Below are 26,346 nucleotides of genomic sequence, written 5' to 3' on the forward strand. Positions count from 1 at the left end.
AGTCTACTGCAAAGTTATCATCTCTTGAAGTAGATGTGGCTTAACAAGACTTCTACAGCGCCACTACATCTGCGGCAAAGGTCACAATACCCCATGGCCGTCGAGCCAGCCACATACCATGCTGGGAGCGGGTATGTATTGGAGCATTACTTAAGCGGGTGGGTGCAAAGACGCTTGAGCGATGGAACGAAGTCATCCGAACTATCGACGTCTCACACCTAAGCCGCAAAGCATGGAACATCTCCATTCTCCAATAACCTTCCTGGGCAACCAACAAACTCTTCTCGCCAGTGCCCCGTTTCTGCAAATGCCATCGCTTCCCAGCTAGTGAACAACATGGTCTATAAGACAAAGGACTGCAAGGCATCCCGCCATGTCTCAAAGGAAATGAAACTATAAACACCACTAGTTGAAACAATATCGAAAATATTACTCCAGAGGAGTTGACCACCACATTCTGCCTAGTGAAACTAAACAAGTTTCCAGAGCCAGATAAGATCTGCTCTAAGCTTGTGCTCTATGCTGGCCCTGCCCTCGTCCTTGTTACGTAGATTCCTCTCTTCCTGCTTGCACCACCTCATAATCACAAAAATCTGGAGAAGAGTCTTAGTGGTTGTGATCTCAAAGCCTCACAAACCACCAGAGAACGCAGGGAGCTATCATCCGATATCTCTCCTTTGTGTTCCTTTCAAAATCCTCGAAAGGCTGATTCATGCGCGCGTCAATCCAATTATCAACCCACTTCTCCCAAAGGAGCAAGCTGGGCTACGGCACGGAAAATCCACCGTAGATGAAATCACACTCTTAACCGAAGATATCGAGGATCGCTTTGTGGCAAAAAAGAAGGCCGGCGCTGTCTTTTTAGGTTTTACAGCTGGCTGCGACACCGTATGGCAACGCGGCCTTATTTGAAAGCTGCTTATCACCATGCTGTTACCTCGGCCCCAGTGACTTACACGACGACGACGACAAAGGTAATCCATGCTATATGTTGGTAAAATATGGCTAAACTCTTAGAGTCCATGTACTTTATTTTATGTGTGGATTGAATTAGTGAATGTTAATGTGAAAAGCATGACAGTAGGTCTGAGTGGATAAGTAAAGACTGTAATAGTTCGACTGACAGACAATGGAATTAGCTCAGTTAACCCTTTGCTTTTCAACGTTTTTTTGGAAGTTAACTGCTCAAGGGGGGGCCGTTTTTGGATCAAATTCAATCAGCTGTTACGAGTTATCCGCTGATGCTATTTCAACAGAAGTTGCACTGGTGTAAAAACAAATCATTTGTCTATAAGTTTGAAAACTCATTATTTTAAAATTTTATATGTTAAACTTGATATTTCAATTTTTGCAAAGGTACCCAAAAACGACAATTTTGATTTAACTTGCCGCTATTTAATTACCGTGCTAATCCGATTTCATGCAAACTTCTAAATAACAAAGAGCTCGATCGAACGCACGAAGTGTGTGTGCGGTGTGCCGAATCATTGCATTGATTAGAATTTACGACTTGCGAGCAAATCTTATTGTAAGCTACTCACTGATTCTAAAATAGTTACAATCAGAGTAATATTGTTACACGAATTTGAAAAAACAAAACTGCGTTTGTTGTCTTACATTTTTATCCTAAACTAATGCATTCCGAAACTCATGGCTAGCTTCTAGTTTTATGGAACCAAATTTCTCATAAGTAACACCTTAGCCTGCTTGAATAGCTGTTTACATCTTCGTTTGTGTATTTTAGGTCTACAATTGAGTTTGTAGAATGAATATTTTTAGTAGAAAGAAGACAATTGAACAAGTTGTTGAAATAATCTGAAATTTCTAAGTTCAAATTAGGTGCTTTTGAAATTGTGGATTTGTGTCAAGTCGCAACACAAATATCATGCAGGCCACATCATAAGTCATTTCGCTTACGGGTGTTTATAAACATGACTCATAAATTACATCCACAAAAAATACAGCATTTACATCAACAAAGCTAAGTTCGAAGCTCACTTTTTATTGAAGATTGTGTCAATCAATTTGAAAATACATTTTTAGTCAGCCAGCGTCGAAATAATGCAACAGCGAATTGAGGAATATGCGTAAACAAAGGAAATGTGAAATAACCCACAGTCAGCAAATCTACATAAATTTAACGTTTACAAATGTTGAATCAATGTAAAAGAACTGGATTGCTGACTGGGTCCTTATTGTTTGAAGCACTAAAAATACGCGTAAAAGTGACAACGTCAGCAAGGCAGCGATTATGTTTCTGGCCAAAAAAAAACATTTTACTGAGATACAATAAACATAATCATTTTGTGCCAGATTGTGAGAAGACTTCCTAGATTCTTTCCAACCATTTGCATGATTGCAAATTATTTTCTATAACTTTACATTGCTAAAAAATGTCTTCTTTGTTGAAACAACGTGGCTACAATTCTATAAAAAATTCTTAGGCCTACTACATTGAAGTAATGAAATTTTTTTTGTGATTTTGCTGATGACGTTTTACAATATCCGAGAAGTCAAAAATAATAATGATGAATTATTTTACAAAACCGTGGTTTGCAAGTGCTTCACAAAAAATTGTTGGGGGAAAATTTACTATTAGACGTAAAACGTTTGTAAAAGAAAATTGTCGGTTTACGTATTTATAATGTTTATTGCGCTGTTATCGAATTATAAACTGCCTGTAGGCTATTGTCTACCTTTGTGGTTGCCGGCCAGCTTAGAGCAGCATGCAAACTAAGCGTTTATGGTATTTGCATCGTGTTATGATTCTCGAAAATTTCCCACAAGGTCTTTATTTTTATCGTGATATTTTGTGCCTCTTCTGTCCTAAACTTGAAGTTGTTGTGCAGCACTATCCACATCGGTTTTTAGACTCAGTCTTCATTGAAAATCTTTTGTGTGGTGCATCATTTCAAGTAGTGTCTTCCCCTAAACTGTTACACAAATCGCCTTGAACCAGGTTGATTATTATGTATCATGTGTGGAATTATTACTGTAGATGTCTGACTAAATTCATGCCAAAGTCGAGCAAATTCTGCTTTCGGGATCCTTGCCGTTATTTACTGTATTTTTTGTTGATAAGTTTAGGCAGCATTTTTCCAAGATAAATGAAGACATCGGTATTGTTCGTCACTTAGATTTAGTTTTCTCAGCATTATTTATTCATTCTTTGATCCACTAGTTTGTCCCACTTTTGGTATAATCGGATCGTTTATAAATGGCGGGTCTTCACAATAGCCGGCCTCTTATACATTGGCGCAACGTATTCAGATGTTGAATCAATGATGAAGAAAGCTGATTTGTTGTTTGTCTTATGTGACGCCTAAATTTATGCCTCGTCTACAGTACAAAATATTTTGTAATGTACATTGTGTACATTGTACATTTTGTTTGTAGGCCTACATTACAAAATATTTTGTAATGTAGATGAGGCATTATCATCTTTATTTTGCGCTCTTTGGAACAAAACACAGTGCACTGTGAAACAAAAATACAGGACATAACAACAAGTAGGCGACATAAAGCAGTGAAGGGACGCCATCGAGTTAGCTGCTACGTGTAAAGGGAGCCTATCTCATAATTTTGAGTGTATCTCACAATTACTGTTTGCAAAAACGCTATTTCTCCGGCTTCTCCCAAAAGCATTTGCAGTGATACATTTCCTCAATTGCAAGTTTTGTCAATGAGAGCATTTCCATAGAACGTTTATTTCGAAACCAGGTTTTCGTGTCTTTATCCAAGAGAAGATTTCTTATTGTAACGTTTTTTATTCGTCAATGAATATTATCTGCTTGAAACAACTGTTTTGAATAGTTTGTGGCCTCCATAGCCTACTATTTTGATCGTGGATTGCTATTCTTCTTTGTAGAGCTGATAACGCAAAAAAGCTTGCTATTATTGTTTCTAATTAACAGCTTTGCGATCACTGGCTTTTCTTTGTAGCATAAGAAATAACGCGCTTTGTATTATTGAGGTCAAACCAAACAAAAGAAAGCAAGAGGATGCTTCTCTCTGCTCGCGCATATCGATACACGAAGCAATTATGAGCTTATGGCTTGTCATCGCAATGTAATCCATTTCACGCTTTGCTGGAAGTTAGCTAGAAATAGCAAAAATTCACCAAAATCTTGAATTTACAAGAAAACTACACAACTTTTAGCATCAAATTTAATATCATCAGATCCGCCTGGCAATTTTAGGAAAAGTCAAGAAAAACCAAGTGCATGGCGTTACTGTGCTTCAAATAATTAAAGGAAATATGAGGGGGGGGCCAAATCTGGCCTCCCTTTGAGGAGCAAAGTGTTAAAGCATAAATTAAACTTTTCTGTAAATGTTTACATATCGAATGCAGTTTGTTAGGGTAGGCAACTTTAAACAAAAGTTACGGCATTCTGAACATATATAACGAAAAAAGGCCTACAGTAACTCAAACGATGGGTTGTGAATTTGGATAAAAAACATTCTGTTATTCTGTTGTTAAAGATTGACTCCACAGTCTGTTAGTAGAACTCCATCTTTGCCCGCATAACAATGTAAAGAGCTATCAAGTTTTACAAAAAAAATAACTAGATGACCTTACAGAGTCGTTTTCAGAAGATAATTAAGGCCCGTCCCCAAAACTTGCAATTGCATTACCCTTGAAGTAAAAAAGTAAAAACAGGGAAAATAAGACTGTCACAGTGTTTGTCTTGAAAACCAAATTTGACGCTGGGTTGAATGCAAAATATTTTTAAAAATCTATTTAGAAATTTTTTTGAATTAATATAATACTCACGGTTGCAAAATTATACCTTGGAATGAATAATTCCTGTCAACGCTTCTGGCTGCCGATATCGAACACCTTCGCCGTTTTACGAGCATTTAATGTTGGGCAAGTCTTATGCTATTAACTATTGAAAGACATTTTCCAAGAAAGCAAGAAAGTAGGCTAGTATCATTTCTTCTATAAACTTTAACAAAACAGCATATCCACTGGTTTCGCTAATTTAAAATAGTCATTCCAAACAATGATAAACAGTTGAAAATCGTAGCAGTAACTTACTGTCACATTTTTATCTCTTATTGTCAGAAATCGCTTTACCATTTAAATATGCATATGGGTTGGCCCCCAAGCATTGGAGGGTGGATTCGGAAAATACGGCTTCACGCGATTTGAGTTATTGAATATTGAGCTTCTGTAGCAGCGTTTTCATCACATTTTTCATTTCAAATAGCCAAAAACATTAAACAAACTGAAATAAATGTACATCAACCAGCCGTTGAACTCTTCGGCCGGAGGGTACTGGGGTGGTTAATACGGACCTGCTACCCTAGAGTAGACCACTCTCAAACAATAACATGTTTGCACTACTGACTACACAATCATTACGCTGAAAAACAACAGTTTGTTGAAGGGGGTGAGGTGGGCGTGACCCAATGCCCCAACCTCTTGTGTACTCCACTGATTGTTTATAATGATAATTATAAACTTATCATTATAAACAATCAAACACAGAGACTGCCCTTATGATAATGATTAATTATTTACCTGATCTGACACAGACTTTGACGATCATGGTCTTTCAAACTTCTCTGTCATTTGACATTCGTATAAAATCATTGGTTTTGACTGCTGTGTTTGTGGCTCATTGATTCATGTATAATACCTAATTGTGATATTCTTTCCAAATTACGATGTGGATATACTTAACTTACTGAAATTAGATTCCCCAACGTTGCGCAACATAGAATTTTGAACTATATTCGAATGATATTTATTCGAAAGGATCTGACCAAACGGTTTTTATCTAATTTCTCTGCTAAAAGTAGTTTAATCTAAGTCCAAGTGGATGAAGGGTATTCAGTTGAGCGATGTGGCTGCTTTTACATAAAATGAAGAATTTTGTAAGAAGTTTACAGGCAAAAACGTTTGAAATTTTACAACATAACATCATTGCTGCATCTTCCATTTTGTGTAATGCGGGACCCTATGTAGGTATGTGTAGGTAGTGAATTGTTCCAATTGTGCTCCTTCAAGCTTAATTCTAGATGCACAAATGATGTAAAAAGAAGAATCGATCAAGCAAAACCGTCATTTTGAAAATGTTAACTTTGAAAACTATTGTCTTGTTTTTTTTTTCAAACCAGTTACGTCATGTGAAGTAAAAGTTGGACCTACAACAAAGAAATTCACAAAAACATCATTGCTTTTCAACCATGGTGCTACAGAAGTATATTGAAATTATCATATAAAAAAACACATTACAAACTCAGCAATTAAAAAAAAAATTGGATTGCAAGATAAATGGGCATTGTGCAAACGATGTAGCAACACAAAAGATGAAATTTGCTGGACATATTTTGAGAGGATCAGTAGGACAGCTACATCTATTGGCTAAACGAAAGAGGTACAGGGATGGAAGGAGACGAACTTGGGGAGATGATGTAAAAGAGTGGGCTAAATTGTCAAGCATCGGAAAAGCAAAAAGAGGAGCGGAAGAACGTAACGTGTGAAAGCAATTAACAGCCAACCTTCGGATCGGACACGACACATGATGATGATGAATAATTTCACAACTCCGTTGATTTAATTTACGGTTCAAACAAAAACTGAAATGCCGTTTTAACTGGAATCAGTAACTTTTTCGAAAGTTGTATCAAATTTAGTTAAAAACGTGAAAATTCGTTCAATCAAACAAATGAAGTCATTATAACTGTCTAACTTTGCATAACTTCACGTACTTCTCAGTGTGGTAATCAAGAGCGATAGCGACCGGTGCTCCAAAGCACCTGAATAACACAGATGGGTTTTCACCAGAAAGACTTGCTTTCATTATTTTTGCCGGTTCATACGCATCGGACAACTGACTCCAAAACATTAATCTGTAAAGAAACACAAAAAAGTACGTCAATAGTCTGTAACGTTTTGAATGAGATAGGCAATTGCATTTACCAATTGACATGGGTCATATGTTATTACTAGGTGTATCCAAATCAACACGCTCAAAAATAGCCTACGCAGTCGACTCTCGGGGTGTGCGCTTGAGCAACGCACGTTAAGGACTGCTCTCCATTAAGCGGCATCTAATGGATGGAATAGTTCCCTGGCAACAAGACTTTAACAATCGGAAACTTCACTCTGTGAATCTCGGTGACCGGGCCTGCGTCAGTGATTCAAAGCCTCTACAAGTATGCGAAACTGCCAGGATTAAGCTCTGCAAGAAGCTTCAGTTCTCGGCAAGAGGCAAGAAAAGGCCCTCGCCTGTCTCAGTAATGAGCTTATGTTTGCATCAGACAAAGGAAAGGAATCTGATAGATTACCTCAAAATTTCAAATTTTTTAGCCTATTGTTATTTCCCATAATTTTGACAATGAGAAGTCCAAAAATGACAACCATTTTGCTCTCAGATGATGGGATACTCTGCCTCAAGAAGCCTAGACATTTCTATTTTGGCCCAAATCACCTATTTTGACTTGTTAAGCCATGATCCTTACGGTTGAACTCTTTATTTCAACTGAAAACACTTTCATCTAATTCTAATGCCTTACTGATAGCTCACATGTTAACATCAACTTTTGGATATTTGGTGTGATTTTGAGAAGTGTGGGTGGGTAAAAAGATAAAAGAGCATCACTTAGCGCCACTAGTGGTGAAAAACATATCGCTGATTTCAGGCAACCAAGACACATCTTTTGAAATTTCTTAAAGGATCTTGTCTGACAAAAAAGACTCAGATTTATTTCTGACGACGACGTTATGGTGACGTCATAAAAGTTATGATGGCATCATACTAAAATTTTAAACTTACACAATAACGATCTGTTAAAAAGGCAAGAGATTAGCTCATTACTCTCAAAGACAAGTCAGTAAAATTAGCAGGCTACATTGCGTTATTGCTACTTCCTATCCCCGTAAAATTGCAAAAGTGAAAACAACTGAACTGCGCAAATAATAAAAAACACGCACTCTGAAGGAAAAGCTGTAGCTCCAATATCGACAGCAACGTTTTTCAAAACAGACTAAATTTCCTGCATAAAAATAAAGTTCAAGAAATAAATTACAGCTGAACATTAACAAAATGTTTTTGAGTTCCAGGATAGGGGATCTCCTAACTACGAAGCAGCAGGCCAGCAATTCTCCATCAAGTATCAGTTCAGTATTTTTTATTAAAAATGCATGGAGAATCAGCAGATCACCATTTATGGCATATGCATTTCGCTCTACTAATGTAGAGCATCATTAGCGCCTTATTCAAATAGAATAAATTAGTGATTATTGAATTAGTGAATTAATTAGTGAGTTAATTAGTGATGATGATGATGATGGCGTATGAGCGATCTTTCCAGGCTAGATTGGAGGGCAGGAAATCTTCAGCCACTCAGCAGTCTCGTCGTCCAGGATTCTCAGACCATGCGCGCCGTGTGGAGGCCGGTGGGTTAGGCAGTGGTGGATGACATGGTCTGCGGTCTGTTCCGTGGCACAATTAATGAATTAGTGAGTTAGATCAATTAGTGAATTAGTAGTGCGATACTGATTCCATTTGAATAAGGCACTAATGATGCTTTACAGTAGTAGAGCGAAATGCATATGCCATAAATAGGGCTCTGCTGATTCTCCATGCATTTTTAATGAAAAATACTGAATCATTAACAAAATGCTTATACTAAAATAATGGTGCGCAATGCTACCCAATGTTCCTGCTTCAAACTTGTCTGCTTTATAGCGTAATGCATGGTAACATGATTTATGATTCGTGATGCCCATGTTACAAAATGCAGGTCATAACCCTTTATTTACCATGGTTCGTTTTTTATGAAAAAATTTGCAGCTTTTTGTATACAGTCTAGTTATGATCCCAAATGCTTAACAGCAAAATATTTTTTCTGTGCCTCAACCGTAACCATGGAAACTGTGCAATGGGACTCACAAGTCCCGACAGGTATTTACTAAATTACATGATGCCTACTGCTGCCAACGGTGCTTTACCGCGATTGAATTTTGGGCTTTGTGGTCGGAGAAATGGCAACAGCAAGCGGCCCTTGTTCGACTCTCAGGGTATGCTCGAGAGCAACGCAGTTTAAGATGAGCTCACCATTTAGCAGCCACCTAGTGGATGGAATAATTCAGACAACTCTTCCACAATTAGCAAACATTTTACCTGTCCAATCTCGTTGATCAGGCCTGTGTCAGTGGTTAAAAGTTTCTCTAAGTATGCGAAGCTTGTCAGGATTTAGTTTGCAGGAGGCTTTATCAGTCCGATGATAATAGTCTCACAACAAAAGTAAAGAGGAGTAAAGCCAAAATCAATGTAATACATGAAGTCAGATAGTATACCACATGCATGGAGTATATTGACAAATAGTGATGACATCGAGAGGACAAAAATACACATTCAAAATGTTGTGAATAAGCAAATCACTCAGAAATAGACGAACATATCACTGCTGATGGTTCAAATGATGCAAAGACTAAAAAACAAAAAAACAGCAATGGCACACTTTACCAGACTTCATGAAATATCACAAAGCAGTTCTTTTGCTGATTGCAGCACAAAATACATCACAATAAGAACATTTTAAATGTGGGCGAGACTCACAATCATTGGCAGAACAGACTTCACAACGTCTCCTTTCTTTTACAAACACAGGTCAGTTGCAGCCGCGATTTTCCAAACGCATGGATTTGGACACAGAGAAGTTGGACTTGCGCCTTTTGTTGCTTGTGACATTTGGTGAGAGAGTCTGCAATGGCCTACCACCTTGCTGCTTCTCCCAAGGGTTAGCAAAGTTTGTGCCACTTGCCTGCTAAAGTCCAACAAAGAGCAGTTTTGTTCTTCAAGCTTTATGTACACAACATAGGTATTGGCGGCTCTTCGATCAATCACACCAATGAAAATCCTGTGCCACCATTTTTTAGACTTGCAGTTTGTGCCATAGAGAGCACAAAGCATATCATCTTTGCCAACTCCATCTATAAATGCATTATAGTCTTTGATGGCTACAGGACATTCAAATTCTTTCCTTGACCCGTCTTTTAGTTGCCTTAGCTGGGATGTTGGTTGTAGTAAACTTTGTAATACACTTGTAATAAACCAAACCCTCTGCTACTCTGTGGTTAAACTGTCTACAGTCCAGTTGCTTATCTGAAGCAACATTGTGTACTGGGAGCCCTTTTCTATTGGGTTGAACAGTCCCGCATGCAAGGATTTGATTTTTCTTCAGTGTTTCTAACACCTTTATCGAGGTGAAGTAGTTGTCAAAATGTACTCTGTGGTATTTGTTTTGTAAATCATCCGTCAATATTAGCACAACCTTTTCACCTAATCCGAAATCTGAGTAATCGTCGTTTTTGCAGTCCTTGCCTTGATATACATCAAATTTTCTGATTCTATCTCTAACTTCTGATTGGTTTAAAAGCTATTCTACCTGTACTTTTGGTTGGTTGATTACTTCGGAGCTTTACTGCCTCTTACAAAAGTTGTTATGTTAATGTGGCTACCGTGTTTTAAGATGACACTAACTCCAGAAAAATGTTCTCCGCTGTCTTGCAACAATTTTACGTGTTTTAATACAGCAGCATATAATATTTCAAGTTTAAATGCCATAAACAAAATGCGACGAAATACAATATGAGGCAATTTACAAGAAAAATAATTTTCAAAGTAGTGGGGAGGGGTGGTGGAAACTTTAAAAAAAATACGTCAGAAGTCTTAGAATATACTCCTAAAATCAGGGCTAACGTTGAAATTAAAATTAGCAACAGGGGCATTCATCACTGATGTTTTTTTTTAAGGATTACGATGAGAGTGAATACTCATGTAGGCCTATTTGAGGTAACAAAAAAGATAGCGGTTTTGATATACCCTATCAACAATAGCCCATTAACCTATCAACAAAAAACTAAATTCACCCTTTTTGAGGATATACTGCAATCCCTCTGGGAAAGGCTACGTTTGTTACGACCGGCTTGAAGCTTTTGAAGTTTTCTGTCAGCACGCATATCCATTTTCGTTTTTCATCAGTCCAATAAACGTTTCCACTCATCCAGTCAATTGCGAGACTTTTTGCTATGGATGCAAAAATGTAATTTACAATTGGAATCAACATGCCTGGCAAAAAGGAATTGTAAGATTGTTTGCAATAGGCTAATTGTGCAGCGAATACGTGCGAGTCAATGGTGAGCAAATTTTTCTTGCCTTTACGCAACACCCATCACGAATGTCATTTGGCTTGGTTTAATTCGAAGGTCGTACGATAGTTTACTAAAGCTAAGACAAGTGGTTCTCAAACTTTTTTCTCTTGTGACGCCTTTGGAAAAGTTTACTGGACTTGCGACGCACTCAAGCTCAGCCATAGAATTTTCACTAATTTTTATTTATTTGTAATTGTCAAACCATGATCAGTTGTTACAGTTTTGTAATAAAATACGTTCGAATGCACATGTTAGGAGATAATAATACACGTAGGCCTAAGCACTTCATTAGCCTTTAGATGTTTATTAGATGTTAAACAAACTCATTGTACGACGCCCTTAAGAGAACTGAAATGATGCACCAGGGCTTAGCTACACATAGTTTGAGAGCCTCTGATCTATTCAATATAAGATATTTTGAAATGCAAAAAAAAAGATTTCAAATGAACTAGTAATTACATTTTGTTACCATTTTCGAACGAAAATAAATTTTAATTCACAAAAAAGTACTAAAGCATTTCTGAATAAACAATGTACTTGTATAATAAGTGAATAAAAAAATAACAGTTAACCTCTCAAGTACATGTAGCTCCACACAGAGTGAAATTTACATGCCTTTTGACTCTTTTTTATTTCTTTAAAAGTATTATTGACCCAAAAAGAATGTCTAAAAAGACATTACGAAAAGTAACTACGGACAAAGGCCAGTGTTTCGATCTTCCGATCTCTTCAGCGTAGTAAAGTGAAAGTAGAAAGTTGTCTTGAAGGGTTGGTCGAGATGATGATTTGAAACTTGTGTGATTGTTGTGCGACAATGAGACTGGATTTAAGTTTTAAATTTGGACCTCAGCGAAACGTAGTTTTATAGCCTACTAGAAGGTGTGATTTTTTTGAGAGAATATAATGAGAGAATATAATATACTTGTATAATGTTTGAAAGAAAGTAAAAGAATAAACTGTTATTGTGTCGAAATACTGTTCGATCTGGTTGAAGATCGTCGTCGTCGTCGTGTGAGCCTCTGGGGCCGAAGTTCTATCCTTTTACCACCCCAGATTCACGATGTTCCCGGACTATGCTGGAAAGCTACTAGAGAGCAGTTAGTCTTTGGTTTTATCATTCAAGAAACGCAGACTGTCTACTCTACTAGATGGCTTGAAGGTGGACGCCACAGAGCCAAACAAAACTACTACTTTCAATTTAAACAGGTTGTAAATCGATGTAAACAACAAAAATTCGAATGCTAACGTAGTCTGGTCCTACAAGCTATGTCAAGGGATGACCACCTCCTCAACCAGATTGTCCTAAACTCGCACTCCCAAAAGCCCCAGCGCTTGAAATCTCGACGCCCGTTCTCCCGACATGCTGCAGCTATCTGCAAATCGAACTTCCACATTTCCGAAGTTTGGAACCGTGAATGGAGAGAAGTTGCGAAACCAACCCAATTCACAGTCCTTCCCAATACCAACACCCCACCTGGAACAGAACTACCCCGGAAGGAATGGGTGAAGCTCAATCGCCTGCGGACTGGAGTGGGCCGTTTCAGCAGCAACATGTTCCAGTGGGGCCTCGCCGATTCACCATCTTGTGCGTGTGGCTCAGATTTTCAAACTGCACACCACATTATCTACCAATGTCCTGTATACCGACCACAAGATAGACATGTGGACCTAACAACGCTCGATGAATACACAATCCATTGGCTTCTGCGCCTGGATGTAACAACGTGATCTGTGGCGGCTCTCAAACGCAAGAAGAAGAAGATTGAATAAAAAAGCTTCTCTTGCTTTATTAAAGTGGTCCAGGGTCACACCAATCTTTAATGCCATTTTATCTTAGTAAGCCGTCAAATTTATTTTTAAAACACAAGAATTATTTTAAATTAAATTCAATAAAATATGTCATTCGAAAGCTCAAACATAATTTCATGTTCAAATTTATTTAAGAAAACCCTATATAACGATAAACTTAATAATTTTGCAGGATAAAGTAGGTTAAAAATTTGTAATGTTATTATTTCATACGAAAACACTACATTATTCTCATGACCTTAAAGTGCCCCTGACAGGTTGGACCCAAGTATAGTAACTTTTTTAAGCATTTCCTAGCGCAGAATTATGTTTAGCGAACTTTTTAATCTTAACCTCGAAGCTCGACTGGTTAGGGCGAAATTTATACAAAACGGCTGCTCTGCAGCGCCACCACAGGCGAAACTCCATATTTCACTGCTCTGGGACGACTTTGGTGGTGTTACGTCATCCTGGGTGGGCGTCGTTAGCGACGGATGAAACAAATGCTTTCTAGATGTAATTGGTGGATCACAGTTTGGTCGGAGTTGGTACAAGCGGTTGCTTTTTTCAAAGATTTATTGTTTTTTTGCAGTTTAATACAACTGTACTAGATGCGTTCCTACAAAACCTAAAATATACTTGAAGTGAAAAATAAAGAAATCGTACGAATCATCATTCATATTCAATTCATCATCATTCATCACTATTCATAAATAAATAAAAGTTCTTTCTCTCTCTCATAATGTGCCTTCAGTTGGCCATTGAAATCCGGGTTATCGGCCATCTGGACTTGAAAATTGTTTCGGACTCGCCAAACAATGCATGACGGCAGCACAATCCGATTGTTGCTTCCGAGAGCATCACCTTGTAGTATCCACTCCAGAACATACCTGTAAGCGACTGATTACCAATACTGCCTGCAAGGAAATAAAAGCACTTCTTTTAGTGTGCATTCTTTAGCGTTTAGGGTATTTTTAGCCTAATGTAGCATCCTTACTCTTTTGATAGGTCTCCGTTTTCTCCTTTCGGTTTATTGCTTTTTCTCCAGTTCTTCCTGCTCCTCATAAAAAAAGTCCTCAGAACTGCAGGATGTAAGTGTGCCTCAAAATCGGTCAAATTGGTAACACAGCTAGATGCGTCTTTCTTCAAAAGTTCTTTCGTTTGTGGCACTTCATGGCAACATACACATTCATTGGGCTGGGAAGTAGACTCGCACTTGTGGCAAACTAGGGATTGTAGATCATAAGGATGCGAAAATTCATCCGCTTTTGGCTTATCCGCAACACTAGAAGGGTTACGTTTGTTTTCTAATTTACAAAATATTTTACTTTTTATGGGTTATGTAAGAAGAGGTAAGTTGGTTTTAAAGTAATATAAGGTTTTTAGTTGAAAGCAAGCCTGCATTAAAGCGTAAAAGAAATGTCAAATTGGCAATTGACCCTTCTAATGTTGCAGGAACAACGGAGTTGCGCGTCCCGTAATGTACCGTCCCTGGTGGCAAACGCACCACCTAGAGTTTCCAGCACGCCACTCATTGCTGGAAAGATCCAAATCGGGTTGGTGGTGTTAACAAAATCATCTCCAGTGAAGTGAAGAGAACATATACGACTAGTTTTGTATGGTCCATCTCACTTTCGAACACTTGAAGAAAACTTTGACTTTTATCTTCTCAGCACCTTGTTTTGTTTGAAAGCATGAAAAGATAGCACACGTCTTTGTCACTGACACATAAACAGCAATTTGCAGGCATTACCGCAACCATAAATTAAGGATACTGTTTGTGAGATAGGCTACTGCTGTTACACTGCAAATGGCTATAGACAGATTAGGACAAATAAAAAATTATCAAAATTGTAGCCTTACAAGAGTTTAGAAAAACTGCAATTTCAATTGAATTGAGATGCTGTTTGATAAAAATAAACTCAACCTATTTGGTCTAAACCTGATAGTAATAATAAATTGACTTTATCATTTCGGTAATTCTCATTTTGCACATGCTTTAGAGTTAGACCAATAGATCCCCACACATTGACGTTTTGTAGTAGTCGTACCGTACCTTACCAACTCACCACAGAGAAAGAAAGCATCCTTCCCACCCATGGTGACGTCACAGCGGTGTTGCCGTTTTTATTTTCACAATTAAATGGGTGCTAGATTCGCCGAAAGTTAACGAAAGTTTGCAAGCGTGTAACTTAGTAGCCTGTTGATATTTTTTACGATTTTTTGGTCAGGGAAGTTTGTTAGTGTTATCTCTTTGGTATCTTAGATAAATTTACCAAATTAATTTTCCTGTCAGAGGCACTTTAAAGTGATCATCTTCAAAAGGTGTGTTCAAGGAAATAAACGATGGTCTAGATACATAAATTTGGGTTTGTTGGAATTGTCCTATCATGGTACGCATTTTCATCCTTCTGGATCATCATTTTTGGCAAAAAAGCTTTTCAAGTCTCCTCTCCTACTTTAAGTGTGTTTAGACAAAATTACAGTATTCATTGAATGAGTTTGTATGTCGATAGTCAATCATGGAAAAAATAAAATTGTGGACAGAGGTATGTGGGTTTTTGAGCCTTATTAGAAACGACCTTGATTTCACCACTTGGATGGTCAAGCTCCCCCTTTAGCGGTGACTGATTTTGTTCTTTTGCAAAAATAAAGTCACCAATTGCTTCAGAAGAATTTGTTGTTAGTGTATTCAGCAGTATTTGAAGAGGCAACAAAATAAAACTGAATATACAAATGTGCTTCAAAAAATAAAACATTTTTCTGCTTAAAAAAAAAAAACGATTACAGTTGCTTGCTAAGATTTGGCATTACAAAGGTATGGTTTCTGTTTCCAGAATTTATAACAAATATTGCTTTTATCTGTTATTCCTTTCAATGATGATGTTTCCACAAAATAACATATTAAATTGGCATACATACCATTGTTGTTGATTCCTCTATGGGTTTGCAATATTTCTCGGGAGTGAGAGTTCACCACAGCCAAGTTCCCACGCCCAACATCCATGACGGCAATTTTTCGTTTGGCGTCGTAGCTATATGCCAAGATAAACTCGTAAATATGCTATTTTTCGCACGAGAATTCACTGCTATCGTAATGTGCCAAAAGATTAAAATTACTGTTTTGGTATTTGGTCAGCAAAGTTTTTAGAAGAATGCAATTCAGTGCCCTGAATAGGGCCTCTGGGAGAAAACAGGACTGGTCCGAAACAATACAAAAAATTGGCCTAAATTTTTTTTTTTCAGCAAAATTAAAGTAACGAATCTATATCATGCGTTGCATCATATGTTTTAAGCTGAACTTAGCATACCTTCTTCGCCGTGAAATTGAATTATTTTTAGTTTAGATTTTAAAAACGTATCGGAATGAAAAAAACTTGTTTCAATATCACACTTGCAGCAAAACTGCTATGGTTGTTCACTGCTAAATTGTAGTAGGACTGGAATCACATGGTTTGCACATTGAAAACTGATTGAAAACTGATTGAAACTGACACAAGCTTACAGTCGCTCAATAATTACTCTAAAATTTTTATGATATCTGAAGAACACTGTGCCTACACTACGAACTCCGACTAGATTTAAACAATGCCATCCATTAGCAAAAATAGGTTGGATTGGTTTACTTTCTTTAACCTTGCTTGAACGTCTTTAACCTTTCCAGGCATGTTGGATCAATATACCTTTGTCAATTTATTTTGCGTGTTTCAATTATGATGCTAAATTAGCAACACTCTTGTTTCTCAATACAAATGGAATCACTGCAATTGCGCTTTGTTCCATCTGCGTTTCTACATGAGACTACAAAAAACTCAAAATATAAATCGAAGATGAAAATTTACCTTTGAAGCACTGTACTACGTTTAGGTACCACGTCATATTTCAACGTTTACATCTCTTTCATAAAAAAATTAAATCCCTGCAACTTCAGTGGACTTTAAAAATGTAAGATTCATGCAAAAAAACATTCCCAAATTTTAATGTGTATTAAAGGGAAAGAATAAAAAATGAAACGTAAAAGTGATTCTTCCAAACAAAAACGACAAACTTAAAGTTACGTAGTTTTGACCAGACTATTAATTATTCTTACAAGCTTTAAATGACGTAATATCAACAACCTTAATTTCCAGGTTAGTTAAGTACATAAAAGTTACTATCAAAACAATGAAAACTATTAATACTACAAAAAAGTGCTCAATGCTAAGCAAAAAAGCAAAGCAGAGCAAAGTAAATCAAATATAGTTATTACTATCTGAAGCCTTTACAAACAATTGAAGTTACAAAATTGAAATTACAAACAAGTGAAACAATTTGTAAAGGCTTCAGATAGTAATAACTATATTTGATTTAAAAGTTACTATCAATGTTTAACTAGAACCACTGTTGCAGTGATCTTTATGAAACAAACGCTTAGCAAAATTATGAACCTGATAAGCTACAGCGAAACGAAAACCTAACCAAATAAAGGCACAGTTATTACATTACTTGGGCGATAGAGCACTGGGAAATATTTGGATTTCTCATTTGTACGTATAGCAGCTATTGTTCAAACATCAGAAAGATATTTTGCTAAATTCCTTGTTTTTATTAAATGAAACTGTGGATTGAATGAAACATTTATGCTGTCATTGGCTACATTAAAATAAGTTTAAAGCAAAACGGAACGAATTGTATGAGCAACTAACCTCCATGTTTATTAAATAAAGAAAAGGTTTGCAACTTCAAAAATAATTTTGCTAAAGTTGTAAACTAAACAATTGTGGCAAACTTGAACTCGAATCATGATTTGTTGCTAAATGTTTCTATTTTGTAAGCAACACTTAATCACTTGATGTTTCGTCAATCCAGGTTACGCCAATGATAACATATTCGTATTGAAAATGACAAAGATTTCACATCATAATTTGCTTACAGGTGCTTAACAAAGAAAAAAATAAAAATTCAAAATTTTAAGCTGTTTTTGGTTTGACATTTTACGCTTGTCGAATTTTTATTTTTTTGGCAGTTTCAAAGCAACTTACAATCGTGCAAACTCTATTAATAGGCTACAGTAAAACTAAGCTAATAATTTAACACGGTCATCTGGCGTAAAGGTTGCACGATTGCAATTGCAGCAAATAGCATTGTAAATTGCTACCTTTATTGTTGGTACATTCTTCTCACCCATGCTTGTTCAAAACAGGTGTCACGTGACGTACCTGTCAAACGATGAAATAAGATGAGGCCGTTTAAGCGACAACATGTGGGTGCTGGTTACAAAGCCTTGAAAGTATCTTTGCTTCTCCGGCATTGCAAACGTAGAATATATTCCTGAGATACCTGACGAACTTCTCTTGCTGCTCCACAGAAGCATCGGGTGATCTGAAAGACAATGGATTTCATTATTATTTTGAAAAATATTTAACATTGTGACACATATGGAAATCACACGCAAGCGCCCTCAAGGTATAAACTAAGCTTACGGATGAAAAAATGTTATAACACTTCTGTATTGTATGAAAACATGTGGGATTTAATAACTGTGAAATATGGTTGCATGACATTGTACAAGCACTGCAACGCCAAAGTTAATTATGGCGCTCTATTCTTACAAATCTTAATTAGTTGAAACACTGGTCACCGCATGATTTAGTACATGGAAAGATAGACCTAGTTCAGTGGTATAAAAGGAGTGTTGGGAGTTATAAAAAACATTTAAGACTACTTAAAGTAAAGTTAGGCTATTATGAGTCCAGGCTAATCACGTGCTTGAATAACAGGTCTGCTTTTGTTGGTAGCCAGCCTATTTTTTAGTGGGCAACAGTTTTCACCGTCTGTTGGGAGAGTTCGCTGACATGAGCAAGTTTAGTGTTACATTGAAACGTATTTAAAGCAAAATTTTGTTTCATTTTGATGGATATTTGTTTTATCTTTTTTTATGTCGAGATCGTAGCAATTTGGTTTCGTAATGCACTTGAAAGAAACATGAAATATCAATACATGAGAATCGTAGCCGACAAGGCATAAGCGCCAAGAAAAAAATGTTTGAGGTTGGTTGAAAAGTGATTTGTAGAAATACTGACTGCTTTCACTTAAAGATGTTTCATACAAGACACAGCATATGTTACACCTTTGCTTCGTTTGGTCTCTGCGTTTGATAAGTGGTAATTATTCATCGGGTTTGTAAAAAAATTTATCATCTTTGGCCTACTTTTTTTCTGCCGCAAAGTGCAAGAAAAGCACCACAACCAGTATTTAAAATGTCAGTTTGCTAGGAGATGCAATCTAACGTAACTTAAATGAAAAACGTCTTCGAAAGACATGCCACATTCCAGGTGGGCAGTGGATTGCACTCATAATTTACATTGCATATTTTCATTACCCAAATAACCAACAAATTTCACGTTGCTCGGCTTCGTATGCCTATGGTTCAACAAGACAAACTCTCTACCGAAGCTCTAAATTTCAAAAAAATGAATGTTAGTGAAGCTTAATCATTTTCAAGCCCTCATTATAAACACAGTTACCATCAACGTTTTGTGACCTGCCATTAGCTCATAGTATCGGTTATGCGTGAAGTAAATGTTGGTTACGTTTAAACTGGTCTCATGCAATTGCTTTTCAACTTCCCCCATAAAATTTTTTATGCGTAAGCCAATGAGAGCTACAGTATTTTGGGATATATCTGAGATGCAGTTCCGAAAATACAGCTATTGTGTCCATAAAGTGAAGTTTCCGTGCTATGGTATCCCCTGTGACGTCAAGTTTTGCCTACTTTTCATATTCCTCAACGTGACCACAATTTTTTCAATTTTTTACGATATGTTGCTTGTAAAACACCAAAGTAGTTTGGTGCTATAAGTACGTTAGACGATGCAAAACAATCAGATATCATAAACAAAAATAAATAAAAAATTGCGTCCAAAAAATGTACGCAACATCAAAAACTGTATGTTGTGAAACTTTTCAAAGGCATAAAATCAGGACGAATTTAAAAAGACATCAGCTACCACAGTGGCATTCCACATTTCTTTGTTCTTTCTTGTGTTATGCTGCCTTCCATTGCATTGTACGCAGCTGTTTCTACCCGCCGTTCCGGCAAACAGTAATTAGCTTCACTTGTGTTGCTTGCTCGATGAATCACTCATCGTTTGTTGAAAAGTGATTTTGTTTAATCAAAATTTTAATTGTATGAAGTTAATCAACTACAGAGTACGAATCTTAGGCTGAAAAACAGAGTATTGATAACACACTTTCGAAAAGTTTCTGATCTTGTTTAGGCACTGGTTCTTACCCTAAGGGGGCGCACTCCTTACATATGCGACAACCAATTTTAAGGGGTTCACCAGCTCCAGAATGATTTTTAATCTTCATTCAGAGTACAGTAATTTCGATGTCTTGTACTGTTTTTTGCAATTATTGTTTTATCTGAAACTGAGTTTCAATGATAGGGCCAAATACAGATGAAGTATTTATTGGCCTTGCCTTACAATCTGGCTTTATTTTAACCTAATAAGTGAAAAAAAAATTCCATACGGTAAGAAAAACGGTAAGAAAGTATCATTGTATTATTTGTCGCAAACCTTAGCATCCAGAGTTTTGTCTCCAGTAAAGACAATCAAAGATGTCCACAACTTAATTATCAAGGTAGTTAACTTTAAAAAAGCTATGGGCTTTAAAAAAACTGGACAGTCGTATTTTCAAATGTCTCTGTAAGGACTTGCAAACTGATCGCAAAAATGGCTTTCTACACGAATGTCAGATGGTTGTTCAAGGAAACATACAGAATTAGAACTTTCATATTCAAACTTTACGTCTAAAAGAGTTGAATTAAGCAAGGAAATTCAGTGATCTTCACTAAGTTGAATGTTGCGCTAGCAGATGGCAACTTTTAGTGGACACAGCAAGCAACAACTTGCCAAAATGTCTTCAAGGCAAAATCTTTAAATACCTTCCAGATATATTGTAGATGAAACACTGGAAACTTATTAGAAAGTATTTTGAAAAAGTACAAAAAACTTTTTTGCCTCAAAGTTTAACCTCACAGCGACGTAAGGCTCCACAGAGCTGAAACCAAGTTCAGTTTGATTTTATTTCTGACCATCACAACGAAAAACAATATATGCCAAACATAGCAGAGAGATTTACAAAAAGGCAGAAGCGACAAAACGTAAACGTTATGACGTACTTTACGAAAGCAGGATAATTAGTTTAAAATATGACTTGGTCACAATACATCGACATCATCTTCCTATATACGTGTCTCGACTCAGGATCTTCAAGAACTAACAGAGCTCCTATCCATACCTTTGTTAAACTACATCTTCTGTAGTTGCTTTCAAGACTGAGGACCAAGAGTTGAGAGTTGAGGACCGAGAGCGAGAGTTGAACGTAAACTACATTGCGCAATTTTTGGAGTTAAACCTCTACCCAGACAGCCACTTCATCTGGCCCAGATCTGGTGAGGATCTGGTCAGATCCGTACCCAATTTGGTAAAGATCTAGACCAGACAAAGTGGCTGTCTGGGTAGTTGCTTAAAATTAATTTGAATTATCTCGATCTCACTATGTACCGTGATCAATAAGTTAACAAAAAAAGCTTATTTTTGGTATTATGGCCTACCCGTTAATAATCGGGAGGAAGGGGGAGAGAAGAGGTGCAAAGCATGTGATCATTGCTAAATGGAGTCGTGTCGCCAGAAAGGTTAAGAACCACTTCTTTATGGTATATGCAGGGCAAGTCTGGTGCACGCAGGGAGTATAGCATATCTCGAAAAGTGTGATCTACGCCCATTATACACCTCAAAATAGGTTTAACATTCCAGGCACCAAATGTTGTGTTGACCAGTGTTATTAGGCTAATCAAAAAAAACAAAAAAACATAGGCTGTGAAAACATCTGGTAGGCTAACATTTCGCTAACATTTACCTGCGTGTGTAGAAAGGACATGATAAATCAACACAGTCAAAAAGCTCAATAAAATAATTTTAATGGAATATTGCAACATATTGTGGTCTTAATATATTAAAGTCAATTCATGCTAAGATTTTGTACAATGAACTTGTACATTACACCTATAGCAAAAGCAATCAATCGACTGTAAAGTAGGCCTATACATATATATCTTTCCACATCTTGAACCCCAACACGTGTCTAAAGTATATTGAAAAATTAACAAAAAATATTGGCTACTGAATATAGCCTACGTGTTTTTTCTGACACACACAAGGTTCCACAAATGATAACCCTCTATATAGGTCATTAGTCAGAATTGCACAAACAATTTCATTACCTTCAAATTCGCATTCATTAACATCACACGTTGCCCTTAGATAAGAGTTGGGGGCAACAACAACAACTTTTTGGACAACAAACCAGACTCTTGTCCATTATACCGCATAGTACTATGCTCCTGCATTGAGTCGTGGTGCTCATTTTCATCTCCTCAACAAACCCACTTTCGACGCCTTGAGTAGGCTAATGAGTATTGTATCGGGATACCTTAAACCGACACCTATTGAGGTTTTACAAGTTCTTTTGGACATCTCCCCAGCTGAGCTTCACCACAGAGCGCAGCCACACTCTTCCTGGCTCGACGGTCATTGAAGCCACTGCATGAGCTCAACAGTTACATCACCAGACTGGTGATGAGGAAACGCCTCAAACCAAGAAACCTCTTTGTTGCTCAATCACAATCTTTACTGGAGCACAACATCAGCACCCTATCTTGAACCACTAGCACCTAGAAAGAGAGGTGAACACACAACACCTCCAGACTCCACCCACAGCACCTCCAGACTTTTTCCCAATGCTGGACCCATACTACCAGAAAAGGAATTGTTACGTATTTTAGTTTATTTGCATTGAAACGATGTACTTTGTTTTCGTTTCCCTCAGGTCTTCTCTTTAGCTTAGTATTCATCTGCCTGCTTTTGTTAATTGGCACTTCTCGTTTTGGGCTTACTTTGCAGGTTTCACACTATATCTTGGTTGTGCAATTTTATAATAAAACAGAATTCCAGTATGACTCTGATTGAATGAGGTAAAAACACAACAGAGTTATTTGGCGACGAGGATGGGATGCTGAACGTCTGAACGAGAAACTTACAGTGGTACGCAGAAGTGTTCAGTCTTAGTCCCTACGAGTTTTACTTTCTACAAGTTTTAGTTTTTTTTAAATTATTTACAATATGGAAAAAGTGGTTGAATTAATGCAGTCGCAGCTAGAACATATGCGACAACAAATGCAGCAACAAGAAGAACAGGCGCGACAACAAAGGCAGCAACAAGAAGAACAGGCGCGACAGCAAAGACAACAGCAAGAAGAACAGGCACGACAACAAATGCAACAGCAAGAACGTCGTCATGAAGAACAATTGAAGGAGTTAATTTCAGCCCTCAAAATTCCATGCGAATCAGAAAACCAAAATCGATTATCTCAAGCCATTCCTAAATTTTGTGAATTTGATTCAACTTTAGAACTTTGGACTGATTATTGGTCACGTTTTTGCACATTTGCAAAAGCACAGTCCGTTCCTGATGATAAGAAGGCTCAAGTTTTCCTCACTAACCAGTCAGCCAGCATCTACACGATGATCCTCAATCTGGCCGCACAAGAGTCTACAGCAAAGCCAATCAATGAACTTACAATGGAGGAAATTTATAATTACATGAAGGCACAGTTCGACCCTAAGCGCTTCGTTATTCGTGAACGATTTCGCTTCTGGAGCAACTGGAAGCGGAAACCAGGTGAGACTGTTCCAGAATTGGGTGCACGAATAAGGCAAGCCGCTGCCACGTGCGACTTTTCTTCTATTACTAATCCTTTAGATGAAGCTTTGCGTACTTGTTTTATGTGCTCGGTAGGAAACGAAGCAGTTCTTAAAGCTCTCTTTAAAATTAAACCTGACGATCTTACTTTTACACGTGCTCTTGAAATAGCCATAGAAACTGAAGACGCTGCCAAAGTGGCTAAGGAGACGGTGTTTGGCACTGAACCGTCGGTGGTACATAAAGTTAAAGGCACCGATAGACGATATTCTTTTAAGAAAGCTACAGTGGCCAGTGCTAATGCGAACAAGCAAAGTAAGTGCTATCGATGTGGTAACTCTAATCACCTTGCTAACAACTGCAGATTTAAAAATGCGGTCTGTCATTTCTGTAAACTTACAGGGCATGTACAATCCGCATGTCGTAAAAAAGCCGCACAAGTTCATTCTTCTAAGGTCAACTGCATACAGGAGGTAAATACTGTTCATAATTCGTCGAGTAAAGTTCCTAAACTCGAGGTTCAAATTTTTATCAAGTCTTTTCCATTCTCAATGGAACTTGATACAGCTACAGGGGGAAATTTCATCTCTTCTGAAGTTTGGTCGCAGCTAGGCAAACCTATCTTGCAGACTCCGCAGCTACGTTTTCAGTCGGCAAGTAAGCACTCGATGCCTATTGTTGGATCTTTCACTGCCGAAGTGAGCTGCAACAAATCGGGAAAGACGACCACAGTTCAATTTATGGTATGTGAAATCCCTAACCTTAACTTATTAGGGCGTGATGCTATTCAAGCACTAGATATTTCGGTAGATAAGTTCTTTTCTTCATCTTTACATGCTATTCATCGTCACAACGACATAGATTTTAACTTGCAAAAATCATGTTCCGAGTTATGTGACCAATACGAAGACTTATTTAAACCTGAGTTAGGTTGTCTTCAGGATTACGAATTAGAGATTGAGTTTAACTCTGATTGTAAACCAGTGTTTTCAAAGCCCAGACCAGTGCCTTTCGCCATTCAAGAAGACTTAGCTCTTGCCTATGACGCCGGCATAGAAAAAGGTATCTGGACACCTGTACAATTTTGCGACTGGGGAACTCCTGTAGTACCAGTTCGCAAGGCTTCTACCGAAGGTAAGAAATCCAAATTAAGGGTTTGTGGTGACTATTCTTCGACGGTTAATCCACAACTTAAAACTCACAGGCACCCTTTGCCTCTTCCAGAGGATCTAATGCGTAAACTAGGGGGTGGCCACGGATTCACTAAGATTGACCTGGCAGATGCTTATAACCAGATTAGGTTAGGTCCAAAGAGTCGAAAAATATTGGCATTAAGTACCCATAGAGGGGTTTTATTGCAAAATGTTATGCCATTTGGCATCTCTTCTGCCCCAGGCCATTTCCAAAAGATAATGGATGATTTAACCAGTGACCTTCCAGGTGTAGCAGTGTACCTGGATGACATTTTGATAAGTGGAGCTACAGCGGAAGAGCATTTCCAGAACCTTAAACGACTACTCGATCGTTTATCTTCGAAAGGCCTTAGATGTAGGAAGGAAAAATGTAGATTTGCCCAGGCAAATGTCGAGTACTTAGGTCATGTTCTTTCTAAACAGGGGATTTCAAAGGGTCCTAAAGTCGATGCAGTACTGAACATGCCTGCTCCTTCCAATGCTGGTACCTTGCGTTCTTTTCTGGGGTCGGTTCAATTTTATTCTAAGTTTATGCCCCCAGAATTTTCTACGGTAGCGCAACCGTTATATCATTTAACCAAGAGTGGTGTTCCTTGGAGATGGGAACACAAAGAAAAATGCGCTTTTGCAAAATTAAAAACGTTTCTTTCCGCAGACGATGTTCTCGTACACTTTAACCCGTTGCTTCCTTTAGGAATTGCGTGCGACGCATCAAGCGTGGGCATTGGCGCCACACTGTTTCACCGCTCCCCGGACGGAAGCGAGAGGCCAATAGCAAATGTGTCGAAAATCTTGACGAAGGCTCAAAGAAACTACAGCCAAATCCAAAAGGAGGCTTTGTCTATCATCTTCGCTTTGAAGAAATTTTATCAGTACCTCTACGGTAGGAATTTTATTTTGGTAACGGACCATAAGCCTTTACTTTCACTTTTTGGTCCAGATAAACCTACCCCTTTGCTGGCGGCTAACCGGTTAGCACGCTGGGCGTTGTTTTTGAGTCAATTTAGTTATACTATAGTATAGAGTATCGCAAAACAACGCATCACCAAAATGCTGACGCCTTGAGCCGTCTTCCGTCCAACGATGACACAATTTTTGATGGGGAGGAAAGTGCAGATGATGTTGATATTGTCTGCGCAATTGATACGTTGGACTCGCAGGTTAGTCATTCCGATTCTTCTACTTTGCGCAAGGAAACTTCCAAGGATCCAGTCTTGTCTAAAATCATTCGCTTTACACAAGAAGGATGGCCTGCGAAATCAAACTCTAACGATCCAATCGAACAGTTTAGAAGAGTTGCTGATTCTCTAACAACATGTTATGGTTGTTTATTATATGGTTCTAGAGTAGTTATTCCTTTTAAACTTCGCAATGATATTCTTTCTCTTTTACACGAAGGTCATTTCGGCATGCAGCGAATGAAACAGCTGGCCAGGACAGCAGTCT

General features: G+C 37.7%; 1 protein-coding gene across 1 annotated transcript in view; it reads right to left on the reverse strand.

The window, feature by feature from the left end:
• LOC145788465 (low-density lipoprotein receptor-related protein 5-like) overlaps nt 1-22,758 on the reverse strand; it is a 111,875-nt gene extending 89,117 nt beyond the window's left edge. The window contains exons 1-5 of the mRNA XM_082600230.1: nt 22,680-22,758; nt 18,157-18,319; nt 15,881-15,993; nt 10,889-11,045; nt 6,721-6,861 (exon numbers count right to left, since the gene is read on the reverse strand). Coding sequence (XP_082456356.1) covers nt 6,721-6,861; nt 10,889-11,045; nt 15,881-15,993; nt 18,157-18,319; nt 22,680-22,758 — 653 coding nt within the window. The remainder of the gene's footprint in view (nt 1-6,720; nt 6,862-10,888; nt 11,046-15,880; nt 15,994-18,156; nt 18,320-22,679) is intronic.
• Nucleotides 22,759-26,346: the final 3,588 nt, after the last annotated feature.

Source organism: Aplidium turbinatum, chromosome 2 (genome assembly GCF_918807975.1).
Source record: "Aplidium turbinatum chromosome 2, kaAplTurb1.1, whole genome shotgun sequence".
Classification (NCBI taxonomy): domain Eukaryota; kingdom Metazoa; phylum Chordata; class Ascidiacea; order Aplousobranchia; family Polyclinidae; genus Aplidium; species Aplidium turbinatum.